General features: G+C 38.9%; 1 protein-coding gene across 1 annotated transcript in view; it reads right to left on the bottom strand.

The window, feature by feature from the left end:
- Positions 1-21,962, bottom strand: part of GRIP1 (glutamate receptor interacting protein 1) — a gene marked incomplete at both ends in the record, with an annotated part of 216,222 nt that overhangs the window by 94,043 nt on the left and 100,217 nt on the right. Inside the window, one exon of the mRNA XM_084282261.1 lies at positions 6,594-6,674. Coding sequence (XP_084138387.1) covers positions 6,594-6,674 — 81 coding nt within the window. The remainder of the gene's footprint in view (positions 1-6,593; positions 6,675-21,962) is intronic.

The following is a 21,962-nucleotide window of genomic DNA, read 5'->3' as shown; positions in this document are numbered from 1 at the left end:
GTCTTGCTAATCATGGAGGAAACCCAAACTCATTGTGGAGATGTGTTTGCACATAGGGAAACATCCACTTGGATCATTTGCCCATCACATTTGTCAGTCACTGTGTAACTGGCTCAGATCTTAACAGTCGGGCTACGGCCAGAATAACCTGTGTCATCTTCTGTCCTGAGCAATGTCATTTAATGAAACTTTTATCCTCAGATCACATCACAAGTCCATAATTTTTTTTTAATCCATGTGGATTTTTTTTTTTTCATTTCCTGCTATCTCCTTGTATTACTTTCTATATTTCTCCCTTATTTCTAGGATTATCTTGTAAAAGAAAAATAATACATGATACGTATCCCAGTATTACGTTAAGCTATATAGACCTTTCTCTCACTTAAGTTATAGCATATTACACACAAAAGTTAAATTCAGCTACTGGAATTTTATGTTAGCAGCTCAAGCATTGCATATAGTTTAACACTCAATTATTTTCTTATCTCTTCACAACCTTTGCCTGCTTTCTTATAGCAAGATATTTTTTATCTTTTGGTGTAGTATGAGACACAACAGGAACATTTGCTGCACAGCAAGCTGTGGATCAGGGAGGGGAAAAGGAATACTTTGGTGTTTTTGTAAACAGATAGATGACACCTGTATGTGTTCAGAGCCAATGGCCAGCAGAAAACTGCTTCACTCCTTTCAACTGCCATATGCATTGTATATTTAAGCATTGCAGAGACAGAAAATCCACAGGACATTAATTATTGTTACTACAAGAATTTACTATGACTTGACTTCTCCTAGCAGTATTTTGTGTCCTAAGTCATTACAGAGGACGCTACATCATACAGTAATTATTTTTTGCTGTCAGCTCTGTAAATATTATCCTTGCAAGGCACCTTGCAATTTTTTGGCTTGCATGTGAGCCCTTCCAGCTCAGTAGTACAAAACTTGGCCAACTCTAAAATTATGTTGGGCTAACATCTTGTTTTTGTGCTAAACTTCTGTTACCAAACTCCTCAAAAAACTGCTAATACCAGAGCTAGAACCACCGAGCAGATGCACATTCATCCCGTGTACATTCGTCCTGTGTTTTTCCTTCAGTTAGGTGGCCAGCTCTGTTTTTGAGATCAAACACAGTGCTGAAATAGGAAAGCTGCATTATGGCGTGCTTCAAAGAAGCAGGTAGACTGGAAAGAAGGTGCAGTATTCATGCAGGTACAAAGGAACTGAAAAATCTGGCTGGTTTCATTTCAGACTTGAAAGTCTCGACAATTTTCCTTCAGAGCAGAGTGACCTATTTGAACAACTGACCTCTTAATACATCTGTGCAACTGCGTACAAAACATGCAAATGACATTTTAATAATTATAAGTAATATCTAATAATATAATTGTATAATTGATATTAATAATAATTACTGGTTAGAGAGAAACATAGGCTCCCATGGTGTAGAAAATGACAAGGGAATAATTTCTAACACCTAGTTTGGACTTTCCTGCTCTTCTCCGTAACTCTGTAGCATCACCGTAATATCTGTTCAGCAGATGAGATGTCGCCGTGGGGCAGAAGGTGCCTGGGGTGAGCTTTGGGAAGGTGCAGCACTCCTGGGGGGTCTCAGGACATGAAACAACAGTGGGTCACAGACAATATAATGGGTTGAAGGACCAAGGGTCCAAGGGTTGAAGGATCTTTGGCTGTGTGTGCTCAGCAGTGCAGAAGGCAGGCAGCAGTGCTGTTCTTCTTCCCCAGAAAAAAAGGCAAGTTCTTCTGTTTGATGAATATTCCCACTACGCCTCCTACTTATTTGGCGCTGGGTCTTTGAACAGGAATTTACTTAAGAGGGAGGCAGCTCCAGCACTGCAAACCTCCCAGCTAGACTAAATCTCCAGATTCACAGATAGCTCAAATAGCTGTACCAGCACGCGATTTGCATTACAGTTGTTTTGAGCCCCTGAACACTTTAAGCCATAATACTTTACATTTCTAGAAGTCTCCCATAGCACAGATGTATGAATCAGTAGATGCGAGAAGCTGATGTTTTATTTTTAATTTAACGTCAAATAGATTGGGTACAAATAAGCTTTTCCCTTAAAAATACTGTTTCGACCCAACCAAAGCTATTTGCAGAATTTAACTGAAACTTCTCATGATTTCAGCCAACAGAAATAAAACAAAGAGAAGCTGAAACATTTCAGCTCATTAAAATTTGTAAGGGTTTTGACTACGTTTTTTTTCTTTAATAGAAATTTCTTAGACTCAATAAAAAGCACTTACAAAACCGAACTAAAAACAAAATTAAAATCTTGTTTAAGATTTTATGAAAAAATTTAATCAGCTTCAGATGTATTGCCTTTTTCTTGAAGAAGAAATTATTTTTATGCATGTGTCATTTCTTTCTCCTCTACCCCTCTCCAGTTTCCAGTGAGTGAATTGGAAAGAGACAAATATATAAACAAATGAAGTGAACAACTTACACAGCATTAGCGTCGACAGATTTCTCCATGTTGTTTAAACAGATAAGAAGGTATTGGACTTTAGGCTGGAAAGCGTGGGAACAGCTATTCAGGCCTGTCCACGTTTGGCAGTGAGAACAGGCTTATCTTTAGGCATTTGTTACAGTCTGGATTTCAAAATGCCTCTTTCACAGTGTCATTAGCTCTCGACATTTTATCACTACCGTTGGAATATTTGATGTCCTTTGTAAAGCTCCCCCAGGAATAAGAGACCACGGGAAACACATCTTTGATTCAAGTGCTATTGACCCAAACCTTCCTCCGTGCCAAGCACCGCTTTGGACCCTCAGCATGCCAAGCAGGAGGGATAGTCCAGGAACCCATGGCCACCTAAACCTAGGGATGGGCTAACGTGAGTATTAGGTACTTTATTTTTAAATGGCAGACATTTCTAACTGCAACTGTGATTTCGAGGAAAGGGCCTTACCTGTGAATTTTGAAACATGCTGTTTTCATTTATGTGCCTACGTACTAGCCTGACAGGGATCGCTTTCTGGATGAGGCACAGTATATAGCCCTACAGCTTCTGTAGCCTACTACATGGACACAGTACCAATAACATTTCATTATATGCTGGTGAGGGTCTAAATTTGAAGATTCAGAGAAGAAAATATGTTTCTTACTTCGTAGGCTGCTTGTCATGTTGATGTTACCTCAAGCCTCGCTTCTATAATTAGGAAATTCTGACTGTAAGGCTAAATAATGTTTCGAACAATCAAATATGTATATGAGATATATATATATAAAACTACAACACCTACACATCTGCAAAATTTAGTCCAGGTTTCCAACTGCAATTATATTAATGCATATAATTTGAATTAACTATAATTTCACCAGTTCTGTAAATCCCCTTGAAAGGATCTGTTGCTTGTTGATTTTGTGCCATGTGAAGACATGATAAATATGACATGTACCCTCATCACATGAATAATGTATTCTGCATCTTAAGCAAGCCAGTTCTGCTCCAGAGAGATGCTTAATCTATTCCCTGCTTCTGGGGATGAAAGGAATTAAACTCAGTGCACTGATTTCACAGTATGTGCTCATTTGACTTTAATTATAAAATGATTATTTCAACATTTTTTTTCCCCTGTAAAATAAACCAAGCCTGAGTACCATGTAACCTCTATAGAATTACATTTCTTCTTTGTGCAGTTGGTCTTTGCTCATCGATACTGCACTTACAGTACAGTTACACATGGAAGGATAAAAACAACATCTTGGGGCTTACAGTCGGTATGGTAGTTTCAGATCCCACAGCAATAAAAGCTCCTTTGCTGGCACCTGGCCAAAGGAAGCAGTGCTGGAATCCTCTTAAGTGAATATAAAGGTCACAAGGAGGAACCTTCACCAGGCACAGGGAGACGACTCGATCTTATGCTACTCTGGAAGATGTTGATCATGCATCCTGGAAATATGTATTTATTAGCATTTATTAATGGACTGTTTGAACCTGCACAAAGCTCAGAATAGGATCATCTTCCTTTCTAAAAACAAACAAAAAAACAAACCAATAAAAGTTCTCTTGGCTGTAATGGCCAGACCAGAGCTTTCCTTGGGAACAGGACATCTGCCTCAGGAGTGACAGAGCATCAAGTGGCTTGGACAGCTACACTGTCAAAGGCAATGCCATGCTTCAAGCTTGAAAAAAAAAAAAAAAAAAAGCAAAAAAAAAAAAAAAAAAGCTTTTTGGGAAGGTAATGTTCTATCAGGCATACCATCTGAGGGGAATAGCAATGAATGCTTTCCATGTGGTGTAGAGTGTATGCTGATCACTGACGGTAACACCAGCTGACTTCTTTCCACCCAAGTCCTGAAGAATGTTACCAGGTTCAATGTATCGCATCTTCCATTTCAGAAACTATTCAGAGCTGATCTACATACTGTCAACATCCAGATCCTGCCCCCAAGCAAAACCAAAAATGGCTGTGCTACTGTCTCAAACTAGTTAGTGTTGCTAATACTAGGACTTCCTGCTGCTGCCAAAATGCTTGGGTGGGATGTGTCTGCATTTCTAGTAAGGCAATCCACAATGCATCTGCACATCTGTGCACAAAGATGCCATTTACAAGGTGCTAGCTTATCTATAATACATAAGGCCAAAATTTCTAAGTGTCCAAAGTGATATAAAAGTTTAGGAGTTACTTTCAGAAACCCCAGTAAACTCTCAAACGTTGACTTTATCAGACTGCTTAGTCTGATAAATGTATTCATGTATCTAAACCCACAATATCCACTGTGCTAGAATGGCAATTTGTCAGGGCATGAAAAAGTTTAAGTTATTTCTTTTACTGTTTTTACTATTGCCCCAGCTAAATCTCATTTATACTTTAGGGGTCCTAAGATCCAGAGATGCAACAAGGCATGAAGACAGATGTCTTCACAGTATCGAAAGCTGAAGAACATACATAAGCCTAGATTTTTTTTTTTTTCAGAACACCTGAAATTTAAGAGTATATCTCACCAGACACTTGTCAGTATTGTCTCTCTGAAGTAACTCTGACTCGTGCACAGCACACAGAGAAGATTTATTTGTAATACACCACAAAACTTCCAGAGTATGCAGCTTTAAAAACATATAAATAAATAAATAAATAAATAGTCACAATGACTACTCAGCATTTGACATTTCTATTTTTATCAAATGATCTAAAGAAAAATTACACCAGTACAACTTTCATCAAACCTTCTCCTTAAAGAATATGACTGAAAATCATTAGGTGTTCTCATAATGTTATATGAAATCATGAACTTTAGTCTGTATTCAGACCATAGCATAAGTATCTCTCAAATACAGTAACCACTTCATAAGTATCAGCTAGTAAGTTCAAGGTGAAAAAAAATTGAAAGATTAAAAAAAAAAAAAAAAAAGACAGTAAGTTAAATATTAGAGACGCATGAGCTAAAGCATTACGTGTAGAGCTCCCCATATAGACATCTTAATTCACTCTGAAGAACAATGAATCTAGATTTTTACTGACTTGACAGAAAAAATGTTTGGTGCTTGTGTAATCAGAGTTCCTTATAAAATGCCTAATAGACACCGTAGTTGAGTAATTTTGCAACAGTTATGATTGTACCATGAGAATAAAAATCACTTTAAATCGCTAGGATATTTTAAGCAGACAAAAGTAAATCACCCAACTCTCCTTTTCCTGCTCCCTCTCTCTCACATGCACACGCACTTGAACATAAAACATCCACAAGATGTGTACTTTGGACCTTCAGAAACATGTCAGTTATTATGATGAAATCTGAGCCTGGCAATGGTGTAAGTCTGAGCTCCATCCCTTGTATCCATAAGCTCTCAGAAGGATGTGTGACTTTGCTTAATAACAAGGCCATGGAGCACACAGAACATTAACATTATTCGTTAGAAGGTGGGTGACACGACCTTACAGTTTCTGATTTCTGTTGCATTACATCTTCCCTTCCAGTCAGAGGTTACTGCTGTTGAGCTGAGAATGGCAGCATCAGTTATTCCACCTGTGCACAATCTTTGTCAGTGCTCATTTGTTTTCATTAGTAGATCCCTAAAATTATACATGAGGTGAACACCTCTTTAGATTGCTGTGTATAATACTTGCTTTTCACAGGCATCATTTGCAGACTCATTTGAAGTAATTATATGACACACAGGTTTGAAGGCCCATTGATCTGGTGGGTCCAGCTTTGTGTGACAGGATGACAGACTACTCAAGGATGGTGTATGCATGGCAGAAAACCATGTGAAGGTGAGAACTCTGACACACTTCTCAGTGTTGGAAATATGAGCCAATCTCCCTACACCGTCAAAACTAGATATAAAAGAATGGATTTCACAGGGCCTGAAGACGTGAGCCTCTGATGAGAAGGTTTTTGTGATCAATGCCTGAAATCTGCTGCAAAAGGCAAATGCAGAGATGTTCCTGATACTAAAAGCCCCAGGAAGCCTAACCATGGAAACTCCTTATGTGTGACCTTCCTTACAAATTATTTAGTGGTAACTAGAAGTCATTTGCTTTTTATAACTAGTTTAATTTTGATTAGTATTACATTGCTGTTCACAAACGAGTCACATGTTATAAAAAGCAAAGCAAGTCTTACCTGGAATACTCTGTCTCCTCACAGACAATGCTCCATCAGGTGGCTTTGCCTGGTTTGCAGACTTTGTGTAAGGACTTTCATCTAAACAGAAACAAGCAACAGTTTCAGTTACTGATAAATATAGCGTTAAAAACAGTATAATTTTAAAATCTAATTACTGTGTGAACTAGCAATGCAGAGTACAAGAGCTGCTGTAAGCTGGATGAGGATGGAAATTTCTGAATTCTGACTCAATGACAAAGGCTCTGAATAACAGAGCTGAGAAGAATGGAGTAAAACTCAGATCAGAGATAATGCTCAGTGGATGACAGGCTGAATATACAAAGGCCTTTTTGGTTCTCAGATAACCACAGAAACTTTCCTTTTCCTGGTGTTAAGAAACTTCATGTGTCAAAGACTCCAGTAGCAGAGAGAACGTCCCTGTTCAGGAGAGAAACACCTCCAGAACCTTGTGAATATTCTGGCTGTAAAGATGCTCCTTTTCCTCTGCCAGAGGATGCTTCCTTCTCTGTCGTAACAAATGATTGGAGAAAACATCAGAGAGATGTTGCCAAATAGGCCAAGCACATTTATACCAAAGAATGGCACTGTAACAGCCTGTGTCTAAATAGGAAGCTTTGTGGAGCACCTACTGATCAACCTGAAGGCAGCTGCTGATGGGACAAGAAGAGAGTCATCAATTAAAGGCAGCATCAGGGAGAAGTGAGGCTCTTCTACATCCCTCCTAAGAATAGGATGACTAGTAGGGAAAAAAAATCAACTACATTGTAGCTTTAAAAATGGCAAGCTGTAAGATCGATAAAAAAATGGGGGTTGAAGAGAAGAAATAAGAGTGTGTATTTTACTACTTCAATCAAAGGAAAGGAATCACAAGAAATTAAGCTTCTGTCTTGGTTGTCCTTTAATCAAGTGTTCAGACACTTTAAAGCATTATCAAATCCTTCTACTTACATCTTTTTCCATCAGGTTATGAAAGACCAACCAGTTTCTAGCATGTGCATGAATACATGCTTGAAAGAGATCAATGACTAAAGGAATCAAAGACTAGAGTACCTAGTGCATCAAAGACTACAGACCCAGTACAGCATCCTGAGATCCAGTGGAACCACATTTTCTGGAGAGTCGGGTTTTCTTTTCAGCTAATGCTCTGGACATGATAAGCCTTCTTTGCTGATTGCACTATTTATGTCTTGTAAAGTCTCAAACTCCTTTAGAAACTCACATCAAAGACACCAATCCATTTCTATTCAAGTGAGATAAGGGTTTGGTAAGCAAAATTTATTTTAAAGCCAGGTCTCAGAAGGAAGTGACTGGAAGAGCTGCTTGGCATTAAAAAATGATTTCTACAATGAACTCATCTTCTGTTAGGTGGATGTAGAAACAAAAAAAGCTGAATATATCTAATGTTTTTTAAGGGCAAAAGATTGTTGCATGGCTATGCACATTGCCAAAAGTGCGGCAAGTAAAGAAGAAGATATATTGGTAAAATATCTCTCTACAGCCAGATATCATTGCTTTTTCTACCGTAAAATTAACTCTCATTGCTTTAGAACTGCATTGTTACAAGGAGGAAGGTAACAGGCTTGACTATACTGCATGCTGGTACAAACTTGAAGAAAATAAAGCTGTCAGCTATATAATAAACAGGAGCATGAAGAAATATTAACATAGACCCAGCTACACAAGTTAAGAAAAAGGGAGATGTATAAGCCTTTATTTCTCCATTTGAGGTAAGTGGAAAAGCTAATATTATTGCATATGCAGAATATACATACCCTCATTAAAGAAAAAAAAGTGAACAAGAGCTTCTAAGAGGATTAAATTTTTTCCTTCTTAGAAGAGACATAGTTGAGGTAGAACTCAGGCTAAGGCTCTCCAGAAAACCTTGCTAACTTATATCAATTCCAAAAAAATATAGGGATCATCAATAACGTGGCTTGGATGTCACATGTATTACTCCTTATTCGCAGGTGCTGTATGTGACAGCAGATATTGTGAGACATGCATTTTTCTGTTAAGAAGTGGGCAGGAAACATAACACAGTTTCTTAGGAACCGATGGATGGTGATGACTTCGGGGCCCTATTTGCATGTGTGCTCTACCTGTGAAAAATATATCAACTTCAAGGAATAAAACAGCTCTCTCCTAGACAGACTCCTTACATATGCATTATTTCCATCAGACTGGAGAGATGGCAAAAAGGAGAGAAGAATTTCCACAGCTAGGCCTTTTTCATTGAATCTTTGTCAAGAGCAAATGAATAAATCAGGTACAATATTTTGCTGGAACAGGATTTTCCCAATACTGCACTACAGTGGGAGCGCATGCGGTTATCCTGAATTCAGAAAGAAGGACAAGCCTGCAAATCTTTCTGGTTAATGGCACCGGTGAGGGAAGGTCAGTGTACATTCAAATTACTTGCAAGGGACCCTGAGCAAAAAGTCTCATATTTTTACATACCAACTGACAGATACGGCAGGAAACGGAGACTGCTGTGTAAGCTAGCATTTTAGTCCATGTATATTAGCACTGAAGTCTTGTCAGGTATTTATGCAGTGCATGTACTGTTAGGTACTGTGGGGATGTAATTATGTTACGTTTCTTAAACTGTCTACAGACTTTGACAGAAAACAAAGGAGCCCCAATGGCTGTTTCACAAACTTTTGAACCCCTATTAAGGCAAAATATGTCCAGTTATCATGGGGGTATAACAACGAGCCACTGCCTCACTGATGGACTGGGAAGCTTCACATTGCTGGAAGTTCCCAGGCCAGAAAAGAATCGTCTTTTAATGCCCATTTAAAAGCAAAATTGCAGCCCAGGATAACCAAAAATTGGTGTAAAGAACTCCCAGAAACAAAGGAAAACAAATATAACCACCTAGAGAAAGAATACAGACAGCATCCTTATTTGAGATAGAAGACTAATACGAAGAGCAGATAGATGCAGAAGTAGACATCGTCCCAAAGACTAAGAGTAAACTAAAGAGACAAAAGAGCCCTGGTAGCCCTGAAATGTCAGACCCCATCATGCTGTCAAAAAGGGGAGAAATCTTTTTGTCTGCATTAGCAAAGTTGTACGTATGGTCATAAGAATTGATAAATCAAATTCTACTTTACGCCCCCACCTGCCAGAGGGGACCTTTCTTGGCAGGGAGGATCTTAAAACATGCAAAAATGTTCTCCTGATGATATCTCCTGATATCAGTGCTTAGAGGGATTTGTCCGAGTGCTTTGTGTTTCCAGCTTCCCCCTCTCCAGCACAGACTCCCTGCAGACAAAACCCAACCCAGAGAGCCACCACCCTGAAAAAGCACAGGAGTAAAAGGATGCAAAGCATGTTCCCAGCGGGCGACAGTAACTCCAAATTAGGTAAAGATGTGATATATTTAAGAAGCCACACACACAAAGCAGAGGGAGAAACAGGCTGGATTCGGAGGCATAAATCTCACGCCGAAAGCCCTGACTGGAGCAGGCCAGCAGAGAGCTGCGTGCTGGAGGGGCCTCTGAACGTGCCAGCTTTGCCCCTTTCCTCAGGAGCACACCGTGAGTGTCTGTGCTTATGACACCGGAAATAGCGTAGCTCTGTGGATACAGTCCTGAAACTGCATTCATTACATCCTTTTTTATTCACTGCCTCCCTCCCGTCCCCCTCCCACCCCCCCCCCCCCCAATTTTCTCTGGTGAAAGAATAACCAGCCCTGGATACACAATTTCTAGCAAGTCGATGTATAATGTAAAGGTGACTGCTATGCCAGATCTCTTCATTCAGTTACTACAGGAAACAAACCGTCTTACACTGTTAGTGCACCCTCTTTGCTCTTTCCTGCCTATTTTTAACCAGCTGGCATCTCCACTCTGTAACTGAATGATTCATTTTTTGTGTTAAGGACCACATTGTGAGCCATTTATAGCGTTCTGCATTGCCCCTGCTGTACAGGGGAGCCTCCGTCCAAGACTAAGGGCTCTTTACACTCTAACAAACCAACAGTAATGTAATCCTATAAAGATTATATATATGTGCATTGTCCAGTGTGTAAGTGCTTGGGACTGTGCTAGCAAAATGACCATATGTAATCTTTAGATGTTTGCTATATTCAATTTAATATCCTTTGAATGATACCAACTGGGGGCACATAAAAGGGAACAGAAGGAAAGTCTGAAGATATTTCCTCAACAGTCCAGTCCAGGCATTCGGTATATGGGGAGGTTTATGGCCACTGAACCACTTGTGTGTCCCTCAAGACGGCTGTGAAAGCTATTGACACAAGAATGTTGTTTACAGATGGGGTAAAGGCTACAAGCACTCCCTTCATGCCAATCTTCACACCTGGTTAGAGGACCTTTCCTGTTGCTGAGGCATGGCCAGGTGATAACTACAGAACCCAACAAATATCACAGAATTATTAAGGTTCGAAATGACCTCAAAGATCATCTAGTCCAACCATCCCCCTACCAACAATGTCACCAACCAAACATGTCATAATCCTGTGCTGCATCATTCTCGTTCTTCAATGGCTAGTTACGGGATAAGCCATTCTTTAGCTAAGGGAGGAACGAACTTAAACTTTTTTAGAGTGATTCCTAAGCAGACCAGAATCCAATCCTGAGGTGTTGCTCATATGTTCCTCACTGTGCCTCTCCTAAGCAATTAATGTGAGTTCTAAGACTCCACAAAAAAGTACATCCTTCAGCTTGCTCAGTGTATAGGAGACATAGGACTGTCTGCACGTGTTGTCGCTTACACTCTTTGTGGTAGCACACATCACAGACTAGCAGAGAATCATGTTCCAACACAGAAGATGACAACGTACTAAATTTTCAAGATGACAATTATGGTGGAGAGAATGTCACTGAGAAGATCAGTTTATTTATCAAAAATTAAAAGCACAAGTGTCCCATGTATTGCTTCAGGCATTCCTAGATCTGCAATATCCTGTTCACTCCTGAATCTTATAATGAAGAATATTTTTCAGTAAAAGCAAGAGATTTTTATGAATCCTGCTAGCACAGCACAAAATACCATAGGCTCTTATACTTCATTTATCTGAAACTTAACCTAAATTTCATCTTTACATGGCATAAGCTTACCATTATCTAAAAGCATAATTTCTGGCACAGTATCATACCTGTGACAGCTGGTAAACACTGAGCTACAGCATTCTTGGTTATCTCCACAGTTTGCAGATGGAGGCTTTCATAGATAGAAAGTAAATACATATCTCCTGATGTCTGTGGTTCAGAAGCTCAAAAGTGTAGAGGCATGCCCTGAATCTCAGTATAACTTCATAACCATTCCTACAGCAATGTACTCTCTTCTAAGCTCAAACTTTAGAGCAGAGACTCAAGTCTCAGTCCATGTTCATAGATGAGCACCCAGACTCACAGCCACACAATCATTCCATCTCTCTCTCTCTCATCAGTACTTTAAATATGTCATACAAAGTAAAATAGTTTAAAGCTATCTCCTCTAAAATCAGTTTGAAGCTCTGCACTGGATCAAGCAGAAGAGACAAACTGAACTTGAGATCCCTTGTGTGGTTCTGTGAGTTACCAACCAATAAAAAAGTATAAAAGGCAAAGTCATCAGGAGCACTCTAAAAACACCTCTGATCTCTCAAACTCATCTCCTCAATTCCAGATCTTTGTTCCTGGTAAAAATGCCTGAACATATTTTCTCTGCACTAATAAATCTGAAAAATGCAATTTTCAGGTCAATCTACAGTAATGGAAAGAGGAGGAAAACAAAACAAAACAAAACAACAACAACAAAAACAAAAACAACAACAAAAAAAAAACAAACAAACAAACAAACAAACAAACAAAAAAAAACAGAAGAGAAGTTGGAGCTTAGTTATGAAGTTCTAGACTGCCCTGTCTCTTCCTGCTGGGACAACTTCTTTTAAAGACAGCAGACAAATCTTTTTCTCTGAACTTAGAAATGAAATAATTCTGAACAAGAAGTAACTGAATATTTATGTAATACTCCAATCAATGTAACCAGTAACAGACATAATCAGAACATATATACAAGCACAAACTCTTCAAAAAAAAACCCAAAAAACTGGCTTTATCTGATAACTGAATCACATGAAAAATAATAATATTCTTTATTGTTGCTGTTGTTATAACTCAAGCTTATAAAGGTCACTAACAATCTAAAACTCTGAAAAGTTTTACAATAAATTGAATTATAAGTTTGTTCTGAGTTGAACAGACTTGAACAGATAAAACAAATGCAATTTGCTGCACAGGAATGAATAGTGGGAATTTTACTTTGGCTGTTGATGGAAGATTTGGCACAAATGTTTTTAGCTTGGTGAAACTTCATCCTTAGTAACTGTCATTGACAACAGCAAAAAAAAATAATCTCAGGAAATGTCTTCTTCCTTGGAAAAGAGGATGTTTTAAAAGATTTGCTCTTAAACAATGCAAAAGTCTAGAGAAAAATTAACATTCTGGAACGTTCACGGTTACCACGATGCCACCACAGCTACATCAGAGTGTAATGGACTATAAACAGTTGAAAAAAGAGACAAAATTGGCTAAGTTCATTCAGCAGATGTATAATGTACAGATTTTGAACGTATATGCTTCACGAAACAACAATATGTCAACAATTTGCTTTGCCCACGTGCTAACCCATTCAGACTTGTTACAGGAGCTCCAACCATGAAAGAAAGCATTAATTTACCCTACTGGTGCAAAAGAATAACATTTTTTCAAGTTCCTTTCACAGGAAGCCATGGCTTCGATCACTTACAATGAATCTGGATTCTTTAAATGGCAATGCTGCTTTTCAAAGTAATGCTTAGAAATACCCCCAAATTCTTAAGAGCTGTATGTAAAACAGTGATTAGTGAACTAGGCTCCAAGTAGGACAAATATGAATGTACTTAATCTTAATCCTTTCTTATCAAATTCCATGCTCAGTGCACTCCAGCAGTCTTTATTAAGAGAGCATAGGGTTTCAAATGCTTCCATAAGTAACATTTGTTGGTGTGTGTGACACGAACGAATTATGAGAAGGAAGAGTTATTATTGCTGCTCTGGTAATTTCCTTCCCTACATTTAGCAGAGTACCCCTTGGTTTTCCTACAAACTTAATTTTAACAGTTATAACATCCAATGAATAACTGCGTTGTCTCTCTAAAGTGAAAATTTATTCAATTTTATTATACTTTATGTAAATTTAATTCTCTGTTTTCTGAATTATGCAGTTACTTATTACAGTAGCAGCTCAGCTTTAATCTACAAGCAAGGGAAGTAGGGTTCTGTAATTATGCATAACTGCGAATCTATTTCCTATTGATAGTTACAATACCTCAGCAAGCTTGGCTGTTTCAAACTGATCTGAATGTCCTCCAAGTTTGCTTGTCCAAAGTTAATTTCCTAAGACTGTGCTCAGGTACCCGAGTCGAAATGCTTGGTTTCCTAGCTGGTGAAGTGTGAAGCTCTCCTTCCAAAACCGTTTTGCTCAGGAAAATTCAGAACTTTCTAAGAACATCCAAAACATTCAGTGTCTGCTGAACGCTGAAAATATGTCTCAAGAGATATTAGCATATGGTGAGATTCACTTCAGTGGATTATCAAATAAAGAAGTAATCCAATTTATATAATACCCTAACCACAAACTACTTCAAATCTGATAAATATGTCTTTTTGTTTATACAGCATCAAGTATTTGTTAAGGGATTAAACTTGAATGCCATAAAACAGAATCATTACTGAATCGTTACATGATTTTAGGATTCAGTGCAAGTTTCACTCTGTTGTCTTGGGCTTTTGTTTATTGTTACTGGAAATAATATAGGGATAATACATAAGTGAAGTATGGCTTAACCAGAACAGCTAGAAACTGAAAAAAGCTGGGAAATTGAAAAAGCTCAAAGAAACTAAGGGTGTTAACTCTCTTACCTCCATGAGACAGGATTTTTCTGTATTTATAACTTCTGTAGACAATCTTATTCTAAATGATGGTACTGTAAGCCTTAAAGGAAAGTCATCTTTAAATTTGAAAGGAAATTTCTATGTGACACAGATCTCACCAACAGGAAGCACTTCCAGATATTCAAAATACACTTTTTGCTTTGAACATCTCATGGCTTGGGAAGAGTGGCATCCTGGTCTTGTAAAGGTGTGTGTCTCTGCATGTGTGTTCGGGAACATCACATCACTCTTACGTACTACCACACGCTGGCATTGGGTTAGGGGACCACACAACAACTTGTAAAAAAAAAAAAAAAAAACAAACCTGAAAACAATTTTCTTTATGACATTCTAATAATTAAGATATTCAGTTGTCTTGTTTAACAATGCTAAATCAGTATTCCTCAAAGAAAAACAGCACTAAATTTGACAGGGAAGCACAAATGCTGAGAATATGATGACAATTCCTACAGGGCAAGGGAACTGAGTAAAGGAGCAAGACCTGACCAAGGCAGTAACCGAGGGCCAGAAAATCAGGCTGCATTAATGCTACACCTCATGGAAAAACACTTCTATGAACAGATATTTTTAAAACATAATAGTGACTTTAACGTTACCTTTACAATCCTTTGTTCAGATATTCCTCCCACAAGGGCTTTTGCTGGGCCGGTGTTATAAATTGCTCAGTCCCAAAATAGGATTATAATCAAAGTATGAGCAAATATCACACTGGCAAGACAACAATATATATATACATTTTATATATATATATATATATATATATATATATATATATATATATATATATATTTCCTCTTCCCACCAGTATATATATGGATTATGATCTTCTAGCAGTACTTATGGGAAGACACCTACCACCTTCTACCTGTGCAAACGACAAGGTAAAGCAGGTGAGGAATACCTGTGCAGGCTGCTGGCATTACAGTTGTCAGAGATGGTGGGAAAAGAGGATGTCAAAATAGGAACTTCTACACTGGGGATGCAGAAGCTAGTTGTGTGCGTTTTTGGAGAAAGACAATGACAGAAGTAGGAGCTGAGACAGCAAAGACTGCCACTCAAGTGGCATTAAAAGTAAGTAAAAAACATCGCACTTCATAGAAAACAGGAGTATAGTTTGTTTCAGAAACAACAGGAATAAGCAAAGTCACAACACTATGTTCAAAGACAAAAGCTAGAAATGGTAATTTTACCGTGACGCTATTTATGCAGCTTGCATTGCAGTGCTGTGCTAACATCATTTGCAGTAACTTATATCATTTGTTTTTCAACCTCCTTGTGCCTGTAAGTGTCTCTAGTGATGAGATCTCCACTGCTTTCCTTTGCAGATTGCTTCACAGGATGTATCAGCTCTCGCAGACGGAAAATATTTCCCTCCATCCATCTACAATTTTCTTCCTTTGTTTTAACTGTCATTCTATTACGCCCAATTATATTCTTCTCTTTGGAAAGCCTTATAAAAACCTCTCTCATAAACTATTTATACTTCCAGAAATCACACAGATTAGCGCTTTAGGATCCTACCAGTTCTACTGGGCATGACTTACCACAAAGACTGACTGGTCTTGTCACCAAAGCACGGTGCACATTCTGACTTTGTATGGAAATATCCATTCAGTGAAGAGTAAAATTATTTTGTTAAACCAAAAAGTTGTACAATGGTAACTGTGGTGTGGACAGCATTAGGAGTAAAGAATACTTTCGTGTGTTAGTAATATGTTGTGTAAATTTATGGCATTACAGTTACCCTTTTTAATCCCACTAGCAAGGTTTATTTGATACATAAAATAATTCTAACACTGCCACGATGAGTTGTATAAACATTATACCACTACCAACATTTTTATATTGGCATGTTAGCAGGATTGCCCCACATTATTTGTAGTCTATGTAGCACATCTTAGTCCAAACTGGCATAACTCAGGCTTGGTGAAAAACTGGCCTTCTAGAACGCACTTCATTTAGGAGTCAGGCTATAAACCTGTCACCTTCCTCATGCTTTTGGGAAATAATGTCCTGTTTTCAGCCCCTACCCTGGAAGAGGTTACTCTATATATCCACAAAGACCGAATGGTAATTTTGACTAAGTTCAGTTATCAGCAAAACTTGGCTGATTTTGGAAACTGTGACAAGTTTGAACACAGCGTAGAAGAGGAGTCTTTTGAAATAGAGTGCCGTGCGCTTTTAGGAGTGGGAACAAAGCAGGGTAGCAAAAGGGATGTCAACTTGACAAAACAATATGCATGCACATTTGTTTTGCTTAAAGCTCGCATTAAGCTCAGGCCGCCTTCTGCTCTCTATCCATGCACCCAGTTCCCGAAGACAAGCCTTTTAACCTGTCAAATACTATTTATTTGTCAGTGCCTCCCAAGTCCTATTAAATCGCAAAGCTTATTTGGGGCAAGCAGCTGATTGTCTGCAGTATTCTTAAAATCTTGGAAAATGGTAATAATTAGAACTGCTTGCCCACATCTCTGCCTGCATGCAACAAAGCCCATGCCTGAGTCAGCTTTTTGTAATCCTATGGAAAATACAGCTATAAAGAAACATACAGATGGATGTGCAATATTCATCAAAAATTATGCTCCTGTAACCTTCAAGAAGATAGGAAAGTCATTTTAAATATTCCCATGCACCAATCCTCCAAGCTTTTTAACCAGGACCATTTCTCCTTTGGGAATTCACAGCTGCACATTCACTATGGCTTTGGCTTTGAAGCTCCTAGGAATGAAGACAGCATTAACCAATGGCCGATCATGAGCGCAGAGAAAAAAGACACGGATTTCACTTTTTCATTCTTAATCTGTTTGTTCAAATACCTAGGTAATGCTGAGATAATTATTAAATCTTTGCTGAGATAATGCTGTGATAATTATTAAATCTTTTTCTGTGCTACCGGTGTATGGCCAACAGTATATCCATCCTAATACTGTGTGGGTGTGCAGGTGTGTGCACACGCTTAATTTTAATGATGGGCTGATTCAATTTGTAACATAATTTCAAAACAGAGAGAAGAAAGCAATTAAAAATAACAGGAAAGCTCATGCATTAAAAATAGAGTGAAGAAACAAGACGCAGTATCAGATAATGGACTATACAGACAGACAGCATCTAGGGCAGATGCTCAAACAAGCCTACAGGACCTGCCACCTCCTGAAGGTCAAACAAGCCATGGTTTTGGGAGAGCTACAAGGGGATGGACACCAGAGTCGAGATCATTCTATCATGGACTGTCTATGCACTGTCCACATTTTTATGATGAAGAACCAAGGGAATACAAACTGATTTTAGCAGCCAGAAGAGAATATAGGCAATTACTAGGGTGCAGTGTATGAGACTTCTGACCCAGAAAAGTGCTGAATATATTAACATCTGCCAACACTATGCAGGCAATGAAATACATCTGCAGTACACTCCTGAAAAAAATAAAGTTAAATGAAATCGGCCACACTGCTATTTCACAAAATTGATCCATTATTCATTATCTAAAATCTCTAAAGGGAGAGCCTGGTGCAGAATACTGTACAAGCTCATGTAAACTGCCTCATTGGGAAGGCAGGGAGAAACACTCGAGACAAGAAATGGCAGAAAATGTCAAAACTACAATTCCTAAGAAGAGAAAGAAGTGTTTTCAACTACTTGCTGTAGCTTTGAGATCCAGAGGACAGTAATATTTTACTGATCGTGTCAGGAGGCATCCATATAGCCAGCATCACCACCCCTGTTGACCAGAAGGCTGGACTGCTACCACAGCTGTAATTTTATTGGCCAAATCAACAAGAAAACACAGGTTACAGGACCTACATCAATAAGTAGGGCAAGATGTCTGATAAATCACAGAAAAAGTTGGATCTTTAAGGTATTTATTTCCAAAAATTACTGGTGTTTTTTTAAAAATGCCAGTGATCTAAGCTATGATTTCTGTACTGCATGAAACAAGCACTTTACTGCAGTGTGAGGGATTTGAACCCACTCATTAAGATCACCAGAACAGCAAAGCAAGCCACTGGGAACCCCAGGAATCGCTACTTAAGGCTAGTGATGGCTTGGCTTAACAGGAAACATCAGGGCAGGGTGCAGTGGATGGGAGAGAAGAAAGCAAAGGCTGCTGATGAGAATTAGCAATGAATGTGCTGCGCAAGCACAGAAGAGAAGGAGGACCTCCTGGGGACCCAGAGAAGCCCTGGCACTGTTTGCCATCAATCCATCAATAAATTAATACAACCTGTTGTTTGGTCTAAAGTCTTGCTTTGTAGGGGGGAAGGGAGACTGCTTGCTGAAATGTAAAGGTCTAGGAAGGTTTATCTTACAAATAACCTGGGCTCCATCAGTCACTTCCAAAAATAACCATGCAAAAAACATACCAAAAGAAATCTTCCAGCAGAGAAAGCTGTTTTTCACTATCCATAATATAGGACCTGCCTAAATATTTTTTTGTGAGGCTTATAAAACATCTCCCTAGCACTTCTCGCCTCCCGTGCTCCACAAAAATCCCATTAGCATTCCTATCTTCTTGCCTTAAGCTAATAAATAACAAGTTCATTGTCTACAATGTTTATGGGTTTTCAAAGTTGCCAGTCATCTGACATCTCCTTGTAAAGCATGAACCCCAGCAGACTTGTCCTTGAGGGAGCTGTAGGGCAGAGCTGAGCTGGTGGGATTGACCCTAGGCTGCTGGATCCCATAGTGGCTCAGAGTTTATCACAAAAATGTTGTTTTCTCATCAAACAGCTCCATGAAAGAAGAGCCTGCACCTCATACTCCTGCAGGCTCAGCCCAGGAGGGAGGGAGGGCTGGAAACAGGGCCTGAGGTTTGCGTGCTCCAGAACAGCATTAATCATGCCTGCTGCTCGTGTCCACACTTCTCCCCTCCACAGGGACACTGTATTTTCACAGCGTATGCAGAATAAGAGCAAAAAAGGAGATGAGGTCTGACAGAAAACATGGCAGGCAGTAAATGCCTGCAGTGCAGTCTGTCAGTTAAGGAAGAGGGTGAGAAGAGGCAAACAAAACTGGATCAGGCTGTAGAGGGAACAGAAAAGAAGAAAGAGTATGGAGGGGTGTGTGGGAAGAGACAACCCCACTCTCAGCTCATTCTCAATCCCCTCAAGCTCCTATAAGAAGCTCTATTTCCTCTCCTAATTACATTGGGCCATACCCTATAGCAATATTCAGGGACATACAATGTCCTGAGTTGGAAAGGGCCCACAAGGATAGAGTCCAGCTTCTGGCCCCACACAGGACCACCCAAAAATCAGAAGCTGTAGATGAAGAAGCTGTAGACCAATTCAAGATGAAGATTTTAACCAAAGCTTTTCAGTTTCTGCTCCTAATGGCGAAAAATCCAAATTCGAAAACACTGGAGGAGATGACTGGACAAGAGACACCAAGACACAGGTATCCCAGCAGGAATTAATGCTTTGCCCCATTCCCTACCCCATTGGTTTCCATCTGCGCAGGAGTAAGGCAGCAGGGAGAGCTGGCTGTCACCAGCCCAAAGAAACAGAGAGGGAACTGAAAACAAGGTATGGACTTCGGGAAACAAGACTTTTAATACTTTGTCAAACATGGCAGGAATTTTTGGCTCAGGTATTTTCTTTAGCATTCTCCTTAGCAGATGAGCACAGATAACAATAGCAGCGGTGCAGCTAGCATTATGCAGGTGGAATAAAAATATGAAAGTGTCAATGACAACCTGAAGACAAAAGGAAGTGAACATAAAGCCTCAGCACATAAATTATTGCTTTAGCTACCACTATTCTGCACAGTTTTTCATTTCTAATGTGATTTTTTTCCCAGGGATTAGATTAGCCTTAGGATTGTTCCCATCACCTCCATTACAAAAGTTGGTAGAGATTTGCATGTAAAAAGTTAATTAAAAGTTGAATAAAATGACTTCAGAGATCAAACAGTGTCTATTCCCCAAGTTCATGCCAAGATCCATATACATACAATGTTTCATGCAAACAATATAAGTTATTTCATGTTCTTCTTTCCAATAAAAATGGTGCTGAAGAATAAAATGTTCCCATTATGCTTTAGCAATAGATTTATTCAAAGCAAATCAGAAGTTAAAACAAGTTAAGCACAAAGGGATTATTCTATCCATTGACAGTGCAAGGATAGTATCTCAGTTCAGCCAGATGGGCTACTATACCAATAGCAAAAGCAACACTTTTTGTTAAGCCTCTGCTCTAAAAACTATGTCAATTTAAGGGATCATTTGTGCCTATTAAAGCCCAACATAAAGCAGTGGGAGTTTAAAGTTAGTAGGATTCTTTACATTTAAACAAGGATTGGGTGCTTTCCTGATGGGGGCTGATTTCTTGGAGTGATATTCAGGATCACGTCTATTTGGTGGTTTTGTTTGTTTGTTTTTGTTGTTGTTTTTGCTAAATGCATTGTGAAAAATCAAGACAGACTCACCACAAATACATTTTTCTGCAGAGCTATGTCATATCATGATTTCCCAGTGTAACCAAAAAAAAAGCATTTTGATATAAACGTATGATCTAGTTTGAAATTCCCGGATGTGGGGGCTACCATCCCTTCCTTGGAAGGTTTTATTTGATGTGTGTTCATGCACACTTTAAAACTTGTGCATTAAAGGACAAAGTTCTCAATAGGAAGAGGCTGCAATCCCCACACAGAGCCACAGACAGATAACCCCATGGTGGTGGCTTCTCACTTAGAACAATTTTACTTACTTAATTTCATGTTTTTGCCCAAATTTACTCTAACATTTAGACTTCCTAACTATTTATGGGTTCTTTGCAATTCATTGCCCGTCACATAAAATTTTAGCCTTTTCTACTGTACTATGAAAAACAATTGGAAAGCTGATAAATGGTGGAGTAGGTCACATTTGTAACAGTACAGATATTGATGTGACTGACTCCTTTCCCAAAATCTCATCTAAGTGAAGAGATAAAAGCCATCAAGGGTTATAATTACAGCCACACTTGACAAATTTAGTCAATCATCATTTCTTTTTATTGCTATTTTAGTTTGCCAAAAAAACCCACCCCACCCTGGTAGTCTCCTAGCTTCCCTAGTCCTTTTAATATCCCTAGTCCATCGTAATTTTTTCTTCCTCTACCAATTCAAATCAGTACACCGAAAATCCTCAGGACATCCCACTGAGTGAAATGCTTTATACCTGACAAAGATCAAGGACAGAGAAAGAAATTTTAATTTAGCTGATGGGTTCAGCAGTCAGCTTTTTGGCAGATGTGATACATTACCCATTTCTGCACTCCTATTTCTACCACCTCCAGTCTGCTAAACAATTAATTTAAGCCAATCGTCCAAACCCGTGAAGTACACGTGGAGTAAGGCACAGCAGTCGACTCATCTACAAGACAGTATGATTAGCACTCAGAATGCAACTCTGTGAACCTGTATCATTACTTTAATGACATTT

The sequence above is a fragment of the Netta rufina genome, assembly GCF_964035555.1.
Source record: "Netta rufina genome assembly, chromosome: 1".
NCBI classification, from domain to species: Eukaryota; Metazoa; Chordata; class Aves; order Anseriformes; family Anatidae; genus Netta; species Netta rufina.
Note: the sequence above shows the minus strand (reverse complement) of the source record. Positions and strands in the feature narration are given on the sequence as shown.